The sequence below is a fragment of the Triturus cristatus genome, chromosome 6 (genome assembly GCF_964204655.1).
Source record: "Triturus cristatus chromosome 6, aTriCri1.1, whole genome shotgun sequence".
NCBI classification, from domain to species: Eukaryota; Metazoa; Chordata; class Amphibia; order Caudata; family Salamandridae; genus Triturus; species Triturus cristatus.
Window position 1 is genome coordinate 1,656,345,972 of NC_140589.1, and position 21,903 is coordinate 1,656,367,874.

Here is a 21,903-nt window from a genome sequence, read left to right on the forward strand (position 1 = left end):
TAATTTTGGTTCACGTCAGGTCAAAATGTCGGTCTATGCTGATGATATTCTTCTTTACTGCCTTGATCCTATTTCCTCTATTCCCTCTTTCCTTCAACAAGTGTCCTCCTTCTCTGCGGTTTCTGGCTACCGTCTTAATGCTGATAAATGCGAGATTCTTCCCCTAAACCCTCTCTGTCAAAAACATCTCTTTTCCCAAACAGGTTTCTCTTGGCAGCCATCTAAGATCAAATATCTGGGTGTTTGGTTCGCCCCTCTCCTGTCTGACACACTCAAATTTAACTTCGATTATATCTTCAAGAAAATGGACACGGCTATTCAACGTTGGAACCCGCTCTTTCTGTCCTGGTGGGGTCGGCTTAATTCCATAAAAATTATGTTATCACCTCTTCTTCTATATACCATTTCCATGCTTCCAGTACATATTCCAGTTTCTTTCTTTAGACGGTTTGATTCCCTGTTGTTGAAATTCCTATGGAATGGTAAACGCTCCCGGATTGCTTTAGCTTCTCTACGCAAAGATAAGTCCCAATCTGGCGTACGTTTTCCGGATTTCAGAGAATACCATCGAGCTTTCTCTTTGAAGCAATCGATCCGATGGTTCTCTTCTGACCTTCCGTATTATCCACCCGTCTTGTTAAGTATGGAATCCTCTTTTCTTTCCCCTTTTACTTTTCGCGAGTATTTATCTTTCACATCTCCCTTGGTTCGCTTTCGCTCTCCTACTATCTCACATTCTCGCACTCTTCTTCTTCCTTATTTATCATCATCTTACCCGTCTCTTCTCTCCCTTCATGAGCAGCCTATATGGTATAACTCTCTCTTCAAAATACGTAATCGTACTATTTTTTGGAAGTCATGGTACTCTAAAGGATTGTGTTGGATCTCCCAACTAATTTACCGAGACACTCCTCTCTCTTTTCAAGATCTTAAATCCTCTTTTTCACTGCCCTCCTCTGCTCGATCACAATACATTGCCCTACTTCCAGTCTTGACTTCATATCTTCATTCCTTGGCCCCATCTAACACTGTTCCTTTTGATCGCAAAGCTACCTCCTCATTATTGGAGACATCTCCATCGGCCTCTGCTATCTATAATTCTTTTCGATTCTCCACTAATAGATTAAAATCTAAAATTGAGACTGCATGGGAATTGGATCTTACCCAGGACTGGCCTTTGTCTTTCTGGGACAAAATATGGACTAAACTTCATAAAACCTCTAGAGCTGCTAATACTACCCAAACTTTATACTTTATTTATACTAGATCTTTATGTACCCCACACATTTTATCTCGCTTTTCACCTGACACATCTCCTACTTGTTGGTCCTGTCCCTGTCCTGTTGCAGATCTCAAACATATGTTGTTTGATTGCCCCCCTATCTCCAAATTTTGGCACCTGGTCTGGGCGCAAATACAAACGATATTTCATTTTCAAATTCCCTTCTCCCCTCTGCAAGTTTTTCTAGGTTCCCTATCACCAAGTCTCCCGCGATCGCCTCCCCACTATCTATTACTTGACCTCTTAATTGCTGTGGCTTTTCATACCATTACCTCTAATTGGAAACAGGCTGCAAACGTCTCCTATCACTCTTGGTGGAATGCAGTTTGCTTCCACCATCGTTTAGATACCAATTTCATATCTCCCATTTCCCTAGCAGTTAAGCGTGACCTGCTTTGGTCACCTGTGGTATCCTATCTCTCCTCCTTTGCCCCAACACATGCTTCTCCAGACCTTGACACTGTTGAAGTACGTAAGCCGCCATGAGTTGATTTTTTACTGCTATAGTGTTACCCTTTGTTATGACATTGTTTCTATTGTATCATATGATATTTTCTTATATATAGGTTTGTTTGTATTTTTCATGCTTGTCATATTTACTTTTATTGAGAGTCCCCATTGTATTGCTTATTATATGTAATATTTACCATGATTGATTGTACCCCCCTCCCCCCTTTTCTTTTTACTTTAATAAACTCAAACTTAAAAAAAACATCAATAGCCTTGCCTAATGGTGTTTACAGGTTTCCTTAATAGTGTTTAAGAAAAAAAGTCACCGTTTATCTTTACCACTTAAACTGTTGATTACTGTACCATTCAGTTTGTAAATGGAGGCTTTATTAACCCCTTCCATGCTGCGCAGATTCCGCCGCTGTGCTGACGGAATCTTGCGCGGGCGTGGTCATGACGGAACGGTTCCGTCATGAGCACAGCTCAACCGTGGCTCATGACGGAACCGTTCCGTCATGAGCACCGAAGGGGTTAAGCATTTTCAAATTGTATAAATTCTAAAATTTCTATTTCAGGGTTGCTCCTTTAGAATTCAGTTTATGCAACTGAGCGGGTTACAGAAACCGTTACCGTTATGTGACCTCTCCTAACCATTTTCAACCCGTGATTTATAAGCAAAAGCGGAGGAAGGGAGAGGGTAGAATGGCGGTGACTCTGGAGCAAGAAGTAGGAAACATTATTGCACTCCCAAACATTCAAATACAAAGTGTGTACCTGCAAAAATGTGCCTATCCTTTTACAAAATCCATTTTAGGAGTCAGCTAAGTGTTACCAACTTTTAAAATGGATGTGCAAATGGATATTGATTCGGTATATGGATGTGGTATATTTTGGACATCCATTCCAAATACTGGGGAGGTAACTTGTTGTAAATAGGGAAGCCCCCATTATGAATTGTCTAGAAGGTTTCTAGGGGCCTAGGCAGTGGTCCAGAAGACTGCTGCCAACTCTCTGAGAAACTTCTCAAAAAAGAAAACATTTTCTAAAAAGCAGCCCAGTTTCTTTTAAGGAAATGATGGGGCTTTAAAAAAAATTACTTTAAGTAAAATAATGAGAAATGGTGGTCTGCTGACCTTTACAGCAACCATCCCACTGATGGTGAGCAAACGGGTTGATTCTTAGTTTGCGCCCTACCTAATTAATATTAGGTAGGTCTTCGGCAACTCAATCTAAATCCCTTTCTTACTTTGATTTGTATAGTGCACTAATCACCCGAGAGGGTAACCAGACGCTGCAAACAAGTTTTAATTGCAAAATGTTACGTTGCAAATTGCAACCCTGTTTTTTGCGACCAGACCTTAAGTACATCTTGCTGTTGGTTGTCTGATAGAAGCAACAAAATTAAAATATAAAATTGAGAAGAAAACTCGCATGACCTCACTTATATAGAATGAAACATATTAGAAGGGAATTATGCTATTTACCTGGGCTTACGATGATGTCTTTATGTCTGAAATAAAGGGAAAGAAAACATCATGTAACTCTGCTATTATTTCTTTCAATAAAAATCAGCTGGAAAAGAGTAATTGAGGTAGGAAAGATAGGAATGTAACATTTTGCTTCAATCGCTCGAACAATCTAACAACTGACAGTACTTTGAATATTTGTATAAATGTCCAAACAACGCTTAGATTAGGCTGTCTTAGCAAAATCGAAACGCACAGTATAAACAACTTTAAAACGTCACGACTCATCATTTTTCATAAAGTACACATGGAATAAGTGATACTTTAAAAAAAAGGCAAATGAACTTATGCTCATTTATTTAGAATTCTGCAACCTGTTCTTGAAATGTTTTTTTTCCAATTACGTTCAGTGACTTACAAAAAGGAATGTCTTCACAACTAGTAGCGTGACTGTGGAACATGCATAAAGACTATCCTTTACATGCTGCTTAAAATGCAGAGTAAAGAAATAAACAACTGCTTGATGTTTTTTAATCTAATATCAATTTCACTTTAAGTTTCATTGGAAGAAAAAAATAATCTAAGTATTTTTTATCACTTGAAATCTTTTTTTATAAGGCTCTTAAACAAGCATTTGCAATGCAATAGGTCTCGCATTTACGGAAGTTTGAGCTATTGGCATTGTAAATGACAATGACTTTTATATTATGTTTTAAAAACCAAAACCTAAATAAAAGGCATTGTTATTTACAATGCCAATGGCTCAAACTTGCATAAATGCGAGACATATTATAAATGCTTGTTTTTATATGTAGTTGTTCAAGTTACCATAATTTATATTGCCACTAGGGTGCACTGTTGGGAAACATTTGAACTGGTTACGCAGCCATGTACTTTGTAGGCTGCACCCATAGAACTATGATGATTTTATCAAGAAAGTGAGACCTTCCTACTTACAAAATGTGAAGAAAGTAAAAAAACATTTTCCGTATTACCAGCGGGAGCGGCGTAGGGCTGGCGTTTCAACACTGCGCACTTTCACTTTCCCTCCCTCCTCCCATCCTCCAACACTGAAACTAACTAGAAAGACGGCGGGAAGGAGGGAAGGAAAGTGAAAGCGCGCCATGCGCGCACTGTGTTGAAACGATAGCCCCACGCAGGGACAGGAGATGTGCACGCGCACGGAGTGCACATCTCCTGTCTTACGCGTGCACATCTCCTGTCCCCCTTCGGCAGAGAACCCGACGACAATAGGTCTCGCCAAGACGAGCAGCGCATGCGCTGTGTCGCTAGGTGAGACCTAAAAATCGACAAAGAGTTTGTAGTATCACAATAAGAGAAGCAGCGAAATTAGGAGCCTTTACAAAAAGTAATGTGACAGTGTTATGTGCTTTAAAAAGAATCAGAAAAAAACAACCACATGACAAAAGAACAGAAACGAAAAAGACAATTTAGAAAAGACAACACGTGCCTACACTAAGAATGCATTACAAAAGGCTAAGGGGGTGGGTGGGCAACGAAGAACTTGTCAATCTTGAAAATGTTGGTTAGTGCACACAGTAAATAAAATAGTTTGTCAAATCTTACACATTTCTAATTTAAAGAATACCAAATTTACAACTTACTTGTCTGAGTTTTTTAAAGCTTTTGATCCCAGTTTCGATGCAGAAACTGCCCGTAGTAGTTTACTGTCTGAGCTGTCCCTTGAGTTATGTGTCTTATCAACTGTGTTACTTCGCTTGACACTGAAAAGCAAAAGAGACGCAGAATGAACAAAACAAAACTTTATGCTGCGGAGATCCCACTGGATGCAAAGGTGGAGGAGCAAGATAGAGAGGCAGCACCAGGACTTCCTTAAAGCAGAGTCAGGAAACAGAAATAAAGGTCAGTTAGAAAGCTGTGGTAGGATGAGTGGATGCTGTTAGACATGGCAAAGCATGGAATCAAGAGATCATGATTTATAAGTAAGCATTCATCCTGGAAAAACATTCGCTCCAGGTTCTAGTTGGGTTTTTGAGTCAGTCTCCAGTATGACACCGACTCAGCAGTTGCAGTGACTTTTTTTGGTGGTGGTGAATCCTCAGTTATGTCACCCATATTAAATGCAAATAAAGAGGGCCACATGAATCAAGACAGCTCCAGGGGTGTTCAGCAGGAAGGCAGAGTGGTGATGGCAATGCTACATGGAGTACAACCAGAAGTCAAAAGATACATGCCTGAGGCTTGAATAACCACAATGGGAGAAAAAGCCTGGGTACCCAGTAAGGTCTAGCCGATACTTTCATCCTTCACAGGACTGCTCTATGAGGAGGATGGCAGTAGGGGGCTAACTGTATTTTTATTCGAGCATTCAACTTTTTATATTTGTGTGGTTCTGTTTTTAGTCAATCACAATACATTCTCTCTGTAGTCAGTCAACAATCTCTTCAGGTTCACTTTGCTTTTAAACTGTGTGTTCAACTGCTAATCGTCTAAAAATGGGTTCTTCCCATTCTTGGGAAGTAACCTAAAGTTAATTAAAATAGTTCTTCTAAAACTTCCAGCAGTTGTCCTGGGGCATGCTGTCATCTTGGTGGTTTAAGACTGAGTTTTATAACATTATTGTGTGATTTACAGTTACATTTAGCATGGCCAGCAGCCATAGGCAGATGTCTTCCAATTCGCAAATATGTGGAAATGCAAGAACGCGTTCCCACAGACTGATGGTGGAGTCAAAATGTTTTACAACATTTCAAGCATGTATTTTCAATTCAGGAGTAATTCTTCTTGTATGATTGAAGTTTTTGTTAAAAGCCCTGCTTTACGAGACTAATCCGATCTCGGTTTTCAATTACATATATATTATTTTAAGCCACTGTCTAATTTTTGTATGTACAAAATGATCAAAGAAAGGCTCAAGTCAGGCATGAAAAGTCTCGCAATGGTTTCTTTGGTCTCCTAGGATATTAAAAAGAACTCTCAACAGCACTACATTTCAGTGTGTCTTTGTCGGCCCAGAATACAGACAGTCTTTAGGGAACAGAGATGGGTCTCATCAGTAAAAATAAAGTGGCCAATGCGTGTGTTTTTATTTAAAAAAATAATCACTGGCCGCCATTTTGTAATAAGTTTTTGCTTGCATGTCTATATTCAGCTGAACATAACTGCATGCCACTTCAAAGCCAAAGATGAAGTTGGCACAGCACACAAGGTCCCACATGACAACTGGTTGTGGCAGAATTTATGGAAACCCCCATCACCAATCTATCTCTTCTTCATAACGAAGGGGGCTCATGCACACTTTTTCACCTACGGCTTTACATTGCTACTGCAAAGTCTACAGCTCCACTCATCCTGTCCAAAACACTTTGTGCGGTACCACGTCCCATAGGATGTCTAGAAGGAAAAGTGGTTGTAAAAGAAATGTTCATGTCAAGTTAAAAAAAACAGCATTCAACGACAAACTTTGCTTTGAACACACCAAACAATTAGTATGCAAAAACAGCAGGCGCAAACAAGTTTTACACACCAGGCAGGAATCCAGCAGAAATTTGCGAAAGGCAAGCAGTGAGCCTTTTATGGCTGTTAGACATGCACATATTAACAGACGGTCATCAAGCAGCCGAAAAGGAAAGTCTGAATTTAAGTCAAAAAAACATATTTTGGATGCTAGTATGGGTCTTTTGTATTACTCAATAAAAAAAATTCTTAAGGATCCTTGTGTGGTAGGGAAATGTCATAGCGTATTAGTAAAAAAAAGGGAATGTACTTTGAAATATTTCTTGCAGTTATTCTAGTTCGATATTAATTTTGTTGGTGAAGAAATTAAACTCAGAATGATGCCTGCATTGGACTGTTTTGCCTTGCGCTAGACATGACATTCAATGACGTTGCACCTCTCTTAGTAGAAGTTGAGCAGAGCACCACAATACAGAATCAAGCAACTGAAGGCTGAGGTTGCCGGTCTCTACTAGACAAGATCAAAACAAGTCTGATCTGAAGGCTTCGCCCTTATGGGTGTCTTATTTGAGGTCAGTCAAAGAGAGGAATGAAATAACTTCAAATATTGAATGGGTTTTCATCATGATGTGCTGGTTGGAAAACTCGCTGGATGCCAAAGCTCCCAATAAAGCATCAATACAGCAGTGTCTTAACAGCCAACAGCAATATATTGCCTAAAACTCCCACCTCCGTCTAGAGGCAGCTATTCACATAGGAACATTGAGATAAAAGCCATTCACCCAATCCTTGATCTCTGTGGAGAGCCTACACCCCAACTGTATGTGCCAAACATGACAGTGTTCATAAGACAGAAACTTGTGTACTAGAAACCACACTATAGCCATCATTGTTATCAAATTAATAACTTAGCCAACAGATGGTAAAGACGTAACTGGAGAAAAAACGTTTTTTAAATTGGAAGCATCCATGGTTGAAGAAGATAAAATAAAAAGCTAGAGAATCTAAATGAAAAAAGGAGACACTGGCAGAAGGAATAATGGATACAGAGGCCGGAGCAGGTAGCAAAATGTGTGCAAAAATAATAGACAACTATTCAATTACTTCTAGCAAACTGTGTTGTTGAGAAAAAATAACTTGTAGAAGTATAAAAGTACTTACAAAGAAAAAAGTCCAAAGAAGTTGAAAAACTCATGAATTAAGAAGGTAACTCTGTAAAAGATAACTTAGACTGCCAAATGTATGTATGTATTTCTTAATCATTATTCAACGAGGAATTCCTAACCCAAAACATGTGTTTCCCTTTATAGGATCATGTTTTACCACTCCGTCTTGAGAAGGGGATGCTTACAAGCAAAGTTCTCACCAATCAATTGTAGAGTATCATCATTCAACCCTAGTGAAGCCCTCTAATGAGGACCTTGGCACATGCATACAGAATAATCTCAGGTCAGTTTATCAATGTTCACCTCTTTCCCTTCCAAATATATAGATAAAAGAAGTGGGGTTGTGGGCAGAATAATGAAATACTACATACGTGCCCCAATCCTGGCCTTCCTTGTTTCAAGAAGCTTTGTTGGTCTTCTTTCTGGGTCTGCAAAATTGCATAAGAAAATAGATGCCAGGGTGACCAGCATCTGGTTGAACTGGTGTTTTTAGGAGGGAGGAAAGGACCATTTATGGAATTACAAAAGTAACCCAAGAAAAAATGAAGAACATAAATGAAGGGATTATCTAGAATATGTCTGCATACATAAACAAGCTGGGAAACTACATCCTTGTCTTCACAGTATTTTTTAGGTGTTTAGGAAGGCAAGAACTGTGCTTTGACGGAATGGTTAAGACCCAGAGGGAACAAAGATGAGGCAACATGACACATGTACTCAAAGGGGGAAAAGAGGGACTTAATACATAGATCGTATTCTTGACTTTAATACCACCAAAAGTAGTAGATTAAATAAATATTTTTAAACAAATCGCATTTCCTTTTCTGATAAGCCAAGTTTGCTGGACTACTGCTATACACCTGAAATGGTCTACCGGATCATTGAAAACAAATTGCTGCCATTTTCACCTCGTAACAACCACGTAGGTAAATTGATCAAAAGCCTTTGATTTGTATTGGGTACAAAACAGAACAGAATAAGGGAAAAAGGAAACGAGAAAATTGGATCTAAAAATTAACAACGATCCAAAAAGTCTAGAAAGCCAAGGTGGTGAAACACTAGATTGAAACGCTAAGGCAAGGGGCAACGATAAAGGGCAGTAGTAAAGATGGAGAAGGGCTGGTCATCGTTGAACGTTTAAATAGAAGGATGAAAAGAGTTCAGATTCTTCTGTCACATTCTCCAAAACGCTTCAAATTTAGATTCCATGCAGAAGTTGGCACGGAGTACTTTCCAAAGCCTCATCAGTAGGCACCCAACCCACATGAAGCCAGCTTGGAAGGTATCTGAAACAAAGGGATCTGACCACACGTGCGCATCTCTCGACTCCATTAAAATAATTTTTGTACTAGATTGTATGAAATAGAGGCTGGCTGAGGAGGTGTAGAGCAGTAGTTCAACTTCATAGCACATAGTGAATAGCACAAGTAGAACTTTGTCCTCAACTTTGATTACATCAGCAATTAAGAATTAAACCTCTAATATAGTCAAGGAAAGATAATAAAATAATTACAGATCTAGAGATTTAGCATACGAATTAGGACTAAACGAAAATTCTTCAAACAGGACATGGCTAGGGAAAAGGACAATAAATGTTTAGAAGGTAACCAACACACTGATGATGTACGTACTGTGACATCCTCAAATATATAGGGAATTTGCAACAAGAAAATAAGATTTTCAGGTTAGATAAAGGGCTACGAAAAGTTTTTACTTATGATAGGAGGCAGCTGCTCTACCCTAGCAGGTAACTGGAAGCTTATCACTGCAACACTTCCAACATAACTTGGTTAACAGCGAGTGTTGAAATTTAGGCAGGTCCTGGAAATCAGCAACAGATGGACAAGAAGGGGGCTCTAAATTACAGTGTCATTGATTCCAAGAGAATAGCCAATCAGAGAAGTGCCAGGGGCCACGATACTGAAGATGACATTCAGTGCAAATACCAGCTACCAAGAGAGATGCTCGTCATTGCCATCATTTTAGTTGCAAAATACAAAAGAAATGTCCCGTCAGAAACAGTACTATAGAGAGTGCTGTGCTGGGTGCCTGCTCGAATTGTCCGATGCATTGAAACAAAAATATTAAAATAAAGCAAAGCGTTAGTGTGTGTGACTGCATCAATCAAATGGAAACCTGGGAATATAAAAGTGCAGTGTTGGAGTCAAGTGGAAATTTGAAAGAAGTCCCAAAGGTAAAGATGCAGCCACATCAAGCCCTCAACCAGGATGAGAAAGCAAGGCTTGTAATGATACCAAAGTGTGTCTAAAGGCAATAGTACATGTCATGAGACGTGTAGTGTCATTTATAAGACATAGCTAATAAGACACTCATGAATTAGCAGTTTGAGGCTCGCTGGGCCAATAAAAGAACATCACGAGACATCACATGACGCACCAATGTTCTACACCAAGACTGCAACTTCTATAACACACACCAGTTACAGGTCATTATAAATAGTGAAATTTCAAAAGGGAAATTTGTGGATGGGAGAAAGGGACGTAATAATGAAAAACTATTGCTAAATGTTTGTAAGATATAAACTACATATTATGCCCAATACAACTCTCATACAAGCGACTGGATATACAATATCTATGGAGATTATAATTGTTAGCTCCTTGCCTCTTGTCTAAGCGTCTGCCTCTTTCACAATGTGCTTGTGACTGTAGATTATAGAACAGCTCCTTAGTATGACAAAGGATATGGCATTTTAAAATAATGAAATACTAAAATAAGTAGCTATTTTTGTTTTAACTTCTAAAACCTGGCTTTTAACAGAGGGGTAGGTGTAGAGGTTTGGGTGTGTTAGTAACAATAGATGGTGGATCCATCTAAACAGTCTAGTTGCCTGCCCAGACCAGCATATTAGGCTTGTCCCCCCCCCCCCCCCAATTTGAATTCTGTGCTTGCCCAGTGACTTTTCATAATTGCTTTATCATATTTGCCTCAAATTATTTTACCCATTGTCTTGAATATTTCCCATTGTTTCAGTGAAGATTGCGCATGGTATTACGAGAGTCCATATGGACACCATAGGATTAAGGTGACCAGATTTCGTGTATTCGCTGGGACAAGCCAGGTTTTTCACCCTATGGCCCAGCAAATTTTAGTAAATTTAGCTCATGGTCAAGTTTTCAGAGAGTGTCAGCTGAACACAGAAGAAGGCACCTTTTAATTTGCTGCAGCCTTGAATCAGTAATCACCCGCTGGCAGAATGTAATTTAGTCATTACAGATGATACAGTGTGTAAAAGTTGCATTTAATTCTCTTTACTGCCGCATTGTGTGGGCTTTTATGCTAGTGAGCACCGTCAATTAAGTCATTCTGTGCACCTCTCTCCATGCAAAATTGAAGTCCTACCTTTTATAAATGTGAAATATCGAGTTGTTTGATTCTCAAAATCTGGTCACCCTACATAGACTATGAGAATATCCAAGGTTTCTCATGGTACAATGCATGGCGTTGACAATACACCTGGTCTGACACTTTGTTAGCAGATAGGAGTGAATAGACAATGATGCAGTCTGTTTCTGAGACCTATTTAGACAACAGTTATAAGATTAATGTTCTCCACACATCGCTTTAAGGCCAACATTTATTAGATACTCTATTGCACTACTTATTTACATAATGTGGACAAGGCTTGCCTTGGAGCAAGAGCAACATTGGACAAATCTATATAAAATGATAAGTGTGATTAAGCTGGTTTTACCATCCCAGTGGCTCTGCTCTACTATGCAGTCCCAACATATAGCCCAAAAACTCCCATGTTAAAATGGTTTTTTTTTGTTTTGTTTTTTAAATAAATGGCATTTTGAATTATGGGGTAAGCTCACAAATCCTGTGGGGTGTTCAGATTTCCAGTCACAAAGAGTGACTAGTATACTCATTTGTATGGATGTCCAAGTGTAATTTACACAACGGGGATAGACATTTGGCACAGAGGACTGAAAGGGAGACAGACTGATTTTGTTCTAGTGCTACAATACTAAGGCCTTGAAAGCATGCATGAAGTAAAGATGCTCTTCAGCAGTACTTAACTAAAAAGAAATGCCTTCCACAGCTGGACTACCAAAAAAAAAAAACTTGCAACAGGGTTTTTACCTTCTTCACATATTGGACCTCAACACATGGAGGGGAAGCCGAACTTAAGTATATTGCGGAGTGACACAGCTTTACTTTTTCAGTAAAAACAAGTTGGGAAGGGGAAGTTCAAAGGCAGATTGCCTGATGCATACTACAATGAGCCTTGAATTCTATCCATTCCCAGGTAGTAGGGAATAAAAGGGTGAACACACATGGTCAATGAATAATGTGAAGCAGGGGAGGATGTGTTACAGTTCTATAAATGCTACAGACAGTCAAAAGAACTTTGGAGAAGGCCGGAACATGCTCTATGTGCATACGCTTCCTATAAAAAATGAGAACCATAATAGACTGACTACGACAGGGGAATGTTGAGAACTGGAAGTACTATTTACATTTTTTTCAGGTAGAAGAGTGCCTTTAATTGCAAGGGAAGCAGGACAAGCAATGAAACATGTGGGTGGAAGACAAGCAATAGAAAGTATGGCTAATTTAGGAGGTTATGATTCTAAGACGTAAGACCAGATCTCATTTGGCAGGGAAGTCTCTTGGGGTCCTGAATACAAGAATCTTAATTTTGTTAGGATTAATATTTAAACTACTGTGACGCGCTCACTGGTCAACAGCAGAATGAAACACTAGACCGACTGCTGTAACCTGCAGTTGCCCTTGGCAACAGTTGTGCCATCAGCATAGATATGTGTCTTTATTATTTGATTTATGTTAGTGGACTTTTCTTCATAGACACCTTTAGAAAGGGTTTAGAACACTCCCGAATTAGACAGACTAATAGTATCATTACAAGCCTGCCCGGGTTCCGCCCTTTGGTGCAGTGAAAACCTTTTGGCTGGAGTAGAGTTCCTGCTTTCTGCAGTTTGCTTGTGTGTTTGGAGAGGCTGTGAGGAGGGCTGGGGAGAAGGTGATGCTTGAGTTTGTGTAGTCTGATCATTATCATGAGATTCCTCTTTTTTCTCTTTCGCTCCATGGGGTTTTTCCTTCTTTTTCTCTGTACCACTGCAAAATAAAGTATAAGATGGAAGAAAAGAACAAAGGCAATTAAAAATAATCAAAACAAAACTGAAATGAAGCTGATTAACAGATGATGATAGGAAGGTCGAACATTTAATATTGATTGATAATTAGACTGTGCGTTACCGATTGAGTGTCTTTTCATTTTTGATTACACTCCTTTATGGGAAGTTACGGAATGCAATACCCTCTAAAATTAAATAATTAACAACAAAATCAACACAAATTATGGCAATACGTGAAGAGGGTGGCAATGACGCTGCCCGCCTTCCACCCAACGCTGAATTATTAGAAATAACTTGTCAGAAACAGTCGTTGGATGGCTATATTTGGTTAATTACTTGAATTCTAATAATCTGCTCAACAATGATTCCAATTTAAGAAAACTTTAAGGGATGATTGTTTTCCTTCACTGAGACAGTTACAATACTACGCAGTCTCATTCACATGGAGCAGCTGCAGTCAGGTTGGGTTTTCTCCAGTCAATGCTGGGAATCTAAAAACTTAACTCAATTCCAAACTATTTTCCGAGAGTGGGACTTATACATAGCTAATTTTCCAGACTTTGCATGGAAACTGTAACTTGAACTAAAAAAACATATGATAGAATTATTTCAGTACAGAGTAATATCATTTATGAGTGTAGAATGTTTCCAACCTCACTCATAAGAGACACCTGGTTTGGGACTAGGAAAATAAAATACAAATCAGATGAACATCCATTAGGCCATTACTAAACAAGTATCAACACACATGGGCAATGCCTGCCCTGCACTTATCTAAACTTCTAAACGTGATAAATGGTGCAGAAAGGAAAGGAATTCATAAAAATCTTCAGCTTTCTTTTGTCGACTGAGTGCAGAGTTCAAAAGGAAAAATGAGTTGAGTTTGCGAAATTATATACATTTCCTAACTGCACGCAAGCCGAATTTCTGCAATATGTGAATTTTGCCCAGTTAGATTGTGGCAAAGCAAATGCTTGGCCAACATTTGTGAAACTACCATACAATTAGGTGTGTAAATAACGAAAGATACAGATACTGCAAGCGACCATTTAAGATTTACTTCAGCCATCCACAAAAGTTGTTAATCCCCACAATGTGGAGTAGTACGACTATGCTTCTTGAGATTTGGAAATTTTCTGTCAATAGTTTCTTCTTTCCTTTACGTAGATAGCAATTGGAAACAAAATTGCATGAAAATATACCTTTAACCAAAAATGATTAAACACAAACGTAATTTCAGACATTCAAAACAAGCATGATCTAAAAACCAATGGTACGATGCAGAAAGATACTTAACAAATTGCTAACTTTTCTAGAAAACTGAAACAGTGTAGAATAGCAGTTACCAAGGCAAACATCACATCAGTTTTTCCAGCTCTTTCTGGTGAAAAGGTGCTTAGAAGTGCTTTAAAGGTTGAGCTTGATTCTATATAGCAAGCATTTATTAATTGATAATAACAATTATAACAGAAATGATATACAAAAGACAATAACAGTACATAGCACAATAATCATATTGGGTGGTTAACATATCAAGCTGTGTGGCAAGTATTGCTATGTATTAATTAACATATTGTGCTACTGTTGCTAATCTACAAAGACAAGTCAAACATTTATATCTATACCCCAAAAAGCAAGAAATTACATTTTGCCTCCTAGGTATACGAGATGGTGTGCCCTTCTTAGAATGAGAAGCAAGCCCAGATCGCAGGTGGCAACGTGCAGAAAGATAGGAACCTGGGCACAAGGTCGCTCAGGCAAAACCCGAACTTCAGGCTGGCATGTTGTAGGTTCTAGTTGAAATATAAACAAGTCAGAGATCAGGCCATGAACCACTTTGGATCAGTATCTTGGAAATAGCATTATTTGTTGTAAATAGCCAAACTGAATGAGATTGGCGTGCACCTGGAAAGGTTACATAAGGTCAAGAAAAAAGTTAAGAACCTTTTCCAATGGGGACAAAAATATAGAGCTAGGCCCAATAGCAAACTGTATAGTAGAACAGCTGCTACACTATTGGTGAACTTATTAGAGTTTTGGCTGCATCAAAAGGGATAAAAGGGCAAATGTTTAGCACTGAATACTGGAGTGGCAGCAGTGGTTATGACCACATTTTCATTGAGGGGCAGAACAAAACTTCAAGACTTCTAGCCAGGTGGGGGATAAGGTAATACAAAGACCTCCGTTTTGGAAGAGTTCATTGACAATGTGGTTGGAGGAGGGAGTGACGAGTAAAATACATCTAGGTACTGTCTCTGTAAAGACAGTAAAATAAAGTAAATGAGGGGATAGTTTTGAAGAGGAAAAGGGGAGGACTTAGGACCAACCTTCATGGGACACCAACTGATATTGAGGTGGGTGGAAATCCCAAACAGGAAAAATAGGCGTATGCACGGTGTGTTAAGAAAGGATTGTACAGTAGGATTAGCAAGTGTCAAAAAACGCAGACACGAGGAAGGATGAAAGGCAAATGTGATAGATTTGGATTGTAGTTAAAGTGCAGTTTCCCTTAAATTAAGACCGACTGAACAGGACGGAGTAGGTTGTTAGTAGAGAGGCATGTAACAGACAGTTGACAGAAAGGTATATCTTCGAGAAGAACAGGAACTGGGAGACAGAGATAATTAAAAAGAGAGGAAAGGTGAGCTGTACTTTTTTCCAGTAAAAGTTGCACAGCTGCAGATTTAAAACTTTGCGAATATTCAATAGATCAGAGGGAATATTAAAATAGAATTGATAGGCAGGGACGAAGAAAAAGTGAGAACTCTGCTAGTTTGCAGACACACGATGGAATTGCACACATCAGTAAAGCTATGAGCTCCATAGGGGATGGGGTAAAGTCTAGAAGCAAGGCAGATTGCGGTCGTTAAGGTAAAGGGGGAGGAAACAGTGCAGGGAGCGGACTAGCTACGAATGCTAGAATAGTGGTGCATCTTGACAAGATAGGAGTGATGCAAAGTCTCTGTCTGAGAATGACAGATGAGCCTAGCAGGGTGATTAGATTGTTGCTTGTGCGTGAAAGATGTGGAGCAGAACTGAGGAAGGTTTCCCTCAAGTCAATGCCCTGTACTCCGTAAATGGTAAAAACTATACCCAAGTATGAGAGAAGACTCCAGGTCGAATGTGATCACCTGATGAAAGACCATACCAGCCATTACAAGCCCGGAGCACTCCATTGTTGGAATAGGAAATATCCCTCCTGCACACAACGAGCGTTCCAATCAATCAAGAGTCCTTCCCAAAACACATGCATGCAACTTTAACAAAAAAAAAGATGCATGAAAGGGCAGCCCCTATTATTCTTAAGGAATGTAGAGTTGTGTCGTCTTTCACTTGGTGTCAAAACATCATCAGAAAATTCCTAGGGGCAAAACCATGATTGACGATTTTTCAACACTTGTACTTCCAAAAACAACCTTCTCTCTGATCCGGTTTAAACACTTTTTTTTTTTAAGTGCTTATGAAATCAAACAACGTTAAAGGACTTCCTTTTGGGTGGGTATCTACGACATCTTAGCAGGATTCCAGTCTGAATATTTTACAGCTATTTACCTTTTAGCAGCAGAAGAAAGCGTATCTTTTTTAGCAACGGAAACTGAGGTACTGTGGGTTGGTTTCCTGGTGCCAGCACTTCCGTTGGTGATGCAGGACAAAGAGAATGCTTCTCGAAGAGCCGGCTGACCTATCAGAAGTTCAAAAAACAGACGTTGCAACCGTCAAACACGAAAGAGGCAACTTATCATAAAGCAAACATTGACAGAAGCAAAACAATCACAAGAACGTATTTTAACCCCATTGCTGAAAATGTTTTGCAGTGATGAGGAACTTCATGGAGCGGGTTTATTTTTCTTAACAGTTCAGTTAAGATGTATTGAATAGTTCTACAAGATGTTACCGAAAATCACAGCATAATAAAAAAAAAATAATTTCTGTAAGTAAGAACGCTAAATATTTGAACAGTCTAAAGGTGAGCTCAAGCGGGCCGTTAATTGTTAAAGAACAGGACAGTTATTCTTTAACTACCTGAACTTTAGATTTCTTAGCGGGTGTGTACTGCTCATAGAGAAATTGTGGAATTAAATTCATGTGCACTAATACTTATTAGCAAACTAAAGATTACACCCAAAACATCTCTCGCAAGGGCCAATGGATGGGCGCTATCTATGAAGGAAGCTAAAATGTCAAACTCTTAAATTATGTGCAACTATCTGCCTCTCTTTCACAATGTTCTCGATTTTTCTATTTTACTGCTGATCAGCATATTGTGGAGTAAAGAATTACAAGATAAGGCACTATTTTCATGAGTTAACATCTAGAGCAGCGATTCTCAACCTATGGTCCAGGACCCCTGTGGGTCCGCAACGCCCACTCAGGGGATCTGTGGCTGCTTAGAAAAATCAATAATATTAACAGATTAATAAACGAAGAAGCAAAATGTACAACGTAACATTTTAAAACATTCTGTAAACGTGGAAGAATTTGAAACTGGAGGCTACAAATTAAGTTGCTATCCTCAAATTGATTCATGCGAGCAGAGTTAAACAGAATTCAATACTTCAGATGGGTGGCCTCTAATTAATTCAGCAAAGCACCAACCTCCTCATTAATTTTATTTTTAATAATTGTGAATTAAATTAAAAAAAATACCATTTGTGTATGTATTTGATGAATGCTTGTGTCTGAATTTGTGTGGTTTGTTTTGCTGATCAAAACATTGAAATTGTTTAGGCTGGGGTACCCGGCTTTCACAAACGATTAAGTGGGGATTGCCGGATTCCCATAATGATTCAATGGAGTGGGGGACAAAGGGAATAGGGTCTTTGGATTCCAGTAATGATTTAAGTGGCGGTCCACAGAACTGATACAAAAGCTCCAGTGAACATGCAGCACATACCTCAAAGCGCGCTGTGGCTCCATTTTTTTTTGGGGGGGGGGGGGGGGGTTAAATTATTTTTTTATGTCTCACATTTCGGACAGTTCAAGCTGTCTGATTCCGTAAGGCCTATTGCCACTGCTTAATTTGTAAACAAACAAGTGGCAGGGCCCTTCTCAGGAGGTCACTGCAGTTTGCACAACCCATTGCCCCTGCAAGCACTTCCAATGAAAGTACCAACACTACTACTAATTATCACACTCCTACAAGAGTGACAATTCAGACTATTCCAGGACCCCAAAGCAAGAAGAATGGCTTCGGTGGCAGGAATTAGTCATTTTGAATTTTATTGAATTAATAAATAAACTAAATAAACAAATAATTAATAAACAACTGTTGTTGTGCTCATCTCTAATTTAGACAGACAGCATCATCATGTGGCAGACTATCATAAGTTGCGATGCGGACAATTAAGTGCTGGTGCCGAGCACTGAAAACCATTAAGCACTGCCCATTGTAGGTCTACATAAATCTCACAGTGGGCTTAACCTCTTCTGTGCCCATGACGAGATAGTCTCGTCATGGAGCACGGTCGCGCTGTGCCCATGACGAGACTATCTCGTCATGAACCCCACCCATTAATTAAACGCCCGGCACAGGAGGGGGAAAGGGCGTGGCACAGAAGGGGTTAAAACTCATCCATTGCTTACCACTCGCTGGCTTTATGGTCACTCATTTACGTGCTTCTTATTTGTTAGTTTGCCTTTATCTTCATCTGTTTGTCCCTCTGCTAGAGCATAGGCTATGCCTTCTTATATCTTGCCACTGACCACTTTTAGGCAACAGCTTTTTTTCTTTTTGTTTAAGCACACAATGACCGTGTGTGCACTCTCCGGCTCTCTCCCACCTTACCCATACTCTGTGTTGCCTTTTCCCTCATATATCCCTCTCTTCCTCGTGTGCTTCTCCCCTCACCTTGATTTGCTCTCTCCCTGGTGTATTGCTTTTCCCATCTCCCCCACCACCCTCTTTATTTTTATTTCATCACTCCAATCCGCTCCTCGGTGGCGTACCTCAACCACACTACTTTATTTTCTGCTTTTATTTTTTGGGGAGCTTTTTGCCAATGCTGTATATAGCATCACCAAAAAGCACTGACAACGCAAATAGGCTCAAAGGAAAGATCAACTGGCTTTGCCAATCCTTGTTTATCTTCGAGTACCAGTGCTTGAACACAAGCTTGTGCCAACTCCTAGATATACTGAAAGAGGGTCAATTATGAAGAATGAGGGCAGTTCCCTCAAACAGAGGAACAAGTTAAGCATTTCACAACCCGAGAGCAAATCTTCATTAACAGCTGGGCAACTATCCTTCCTTTGAGTTTTTAAATGCCGGACATTAGTCAACAATAAGGGTAGGCCAAACGTATGAGTAAAAACAAAAATATAAAATGCTAGGTCCATTCGGGACAGCACAAACTACAACTTAGTTTCTTTTTCTTCTCCAAGATGTACTTTTAATTAGAAGAAGCAATGGCAAAGCCAATCGGTCTGAGTTTCATGTGCTAATGCGTGTAGTCTTAGCACATTAGAGCGAGTAACACATCCGGATGGCACCGATCGCATCCCAATGGGGAGAGATGCTGCAGGTCCTGCTACAGTCTGATGGAGTGACTCTGGCTGGGGACGAGGGCGAGCTGCAGGAGCCGCGTTAGCTGCAGGGAGGTAATCCGATCTGACGGGGTGCCGCAGCACTGGGGTTGGTTTGCTTGGATTCTGGCGTCCCTGCATGCCGCAGCCCGGATGATAGTACACATGATATTCCTGAGGTGGGGGCCGGGGGCGGGACTCGACGGGAGGGGGGTTTGAGGGGGAAGGACGCCTAGAATTCAAATAGGAGAGCTGCTGTTGAATGTTGTTTTCGTTGTTATGTGGCAGGAAGGACAGTTACCCAGTTGCAGTATGGAAGCACAGAGATGTTTGATTATCGATCAGGGGGTACACTGGGCAGCATACGTCTTTGGCGAACGAGACTGCGACTTGCTACTTTCAGCTAGCACAGAGACTGCAACATCACGCGTGATGATAGTTATCCTTACAGACTCACGGGTTACAACTTTAGTCAATACTGAACGCCCCTCAACTGGTGTAATGTGTTATGATTATATGTGATATGCTCTGAGACCTTACTGTGCATTAGTTGTAATTATGCTCTTTGCCATTCTGAACTGCATTGTATGATTTTTGCTGCAAAACTTAATAAACAGATTTCTAAATAAAATTAGAGCGAGTAACACAGGAGGAAGCCAGAAGGAGAGGAGAGCGGGAGCTATAGCTGTATTCCCTCATGCTGCTAATTGCATGCCTACAGATGAAAGATACCACCATACTGCCAATATCATTAGGTGAGACATGAATACTTCACAAGACCGAGCCAAGATGTCAGTGGCTAACAAAGGCTAGCCAAAGAAAAAAAAATGTCTGAATAGGGCAGAACCAAAGCCCCCTCTAGGTATATTGTTAGCAATAGGTCTTTCAAACCCTAGAGCTAAAGACTGAATCTAGCAATAGTTTCACTGCATTTCTTCAAACTCAATTCAGTAGCAAGGGGACATATAACTCCAATATCTCTTTGGAGCGGAAGACCATATATTTAAGTTTTGCAGAAATTAGACACTTCTAAATCTAGGTTTAAATACAAGGCTACCCACATGCAGCCTCCAGACACCACTGAAAGTAAAGGACAATGCATATTCAAAAACCCAAGGATAGTTCTTTTTTAAATTTTAGACACTCGAAGTTGTCAGCTTTAGTTTAATTGTTTTACTATCATAATTTAGTTAGGATTTTACACTTCTTTTCCAGATGTGAAATGCAACACTAATAACCTTTAACCTAACATATTTTAGAACTGTAAAGTGAAACTTGTAAGGGACCGTAATCCAAGAGAAAATCGGAGATCTTTTTTAACTTAAATGTTACAAGCATTCAGTTAATATTAATTTTTAACAGTAAATTGAATTGGATTTTATTTTTACTGGTAAAATAACAGATAAGTGACACTTGACATACTTGTGAGTTTTCATCTGCATGGCAGGGTACAAATACAGGTAATTAACATTTTTGATGTATAATTAACAAGAAAAAGAGTCCACTTCTACATAAGACTTAAATGTGTTTCACTGCTAAATAATCTCACACTGTAAACCTTTAAGGAGGGAGGGTGGGGGGGGGGGGGGGGGGGGGGGGGGGGAAATAGTTATGGCCCTGCTTGGCCATTCCGTCACTGCTAGAATCATTGCAGTTTTTTTCTTGCTGTAATTTACAATTCTATGGAGGACTTTTTATGGATCGTATAAACATGGATTCATGAAAAACTGTCCAGTCGTCTATATTTCAAAACCAGGAAGTCCACTCCCGACCACCATAGGCTGAACACTATAGCAGGCCTAGTAAACAGTGCACAGGGCATATTGCCATCACAACTCTCAACAGACCAGCTCACCCCGGCTCTGCCAAATCCACCCCAGTAACCAATTCAAATATTTCAGAACCCTGCCCTGGGAGATTTAATAGTGTGAACCATAAGTGATAGAAGTGTAACCATTTATTCAATATTTGCCTACAGGGAAGACAAGCATTTGCAATACAATACAGCTCGCATGCATGCGAGTTTGAGCAATTGGCATTGTAAATTACAATAGCTTTTATTTATGTTTTGGGTTTAAAAAAAAATTAAAGGCATGGTCATTTCCGATAGTAATAGCTTAAACTCTCGCAAATGTGAGGCCTATTGCACTGCAATAAAGGGCCTTCTCGATCGCTTGTTAGATTGTAAATATCAGAGGAAGAGACCGACCTGCGACATTTTCATAATAGTGATAACTAGTGCAGTGAAGATATGTAAGTGCTGTAAATTACACAGACACAAAGTATAAAGTGAGTGTTACATATGATCCGAGCTATAAACACTAACAAAGTGCTCCAACACCTTTTGCTCCGTGATTACACTGTTGCAGCTCAGGAGGAAGAGCGGTGGGTGGGGGGGCTATAAAAACACTCCAGCTGTAGTAGGGCATAGAGGGAGGGATGGTCTCTGCTGCAGC

The 21,903-nt window shown here is 39.7% G+C and overlaps 1 protein-coding gene across 10 annotated transcripts in view; it reads right to left on the reverse strand.

Annotated features, from left to right (window-relative positions):
* Positions 1-21,903, reverse strand: part of EML4 (EMAP like 4) — a 677,127-nt gene that overhangs the window by 168,517 nt on the left and 486,707 nt on the right. For 6 of the 10 annotated variants that reach the window (XM_085612810.1, XM_085612808.1, XM_085612811.1 and 3 more), the window contains exons 3-6: positions 16,478-16,607; positions 12,732-12,905; positions 4,824-4,943; positions 3,217-3,242 (exon numbers count right to left, since the gene is read on the reverse strand). In XM_085612810.1, coding sequence (XP_085468936.1) covers positions 3,217-3,242; positions 4,824-4,943; positions 12,732-12,905; positions 16,478-16,607 — 450 coding nt within the window. The remainder of the gene's footprint in view (positions 1-3,216; positions 3,243-4,823; positions 4,944-12,731; positions 12,906-16,477; positions 16,608-21,903) is intronic. The other 4 variants (XM_085612817.1, XM_085612815.1, XM_085612816.1 and 1 more) reach the window with 1 other exon arrangement.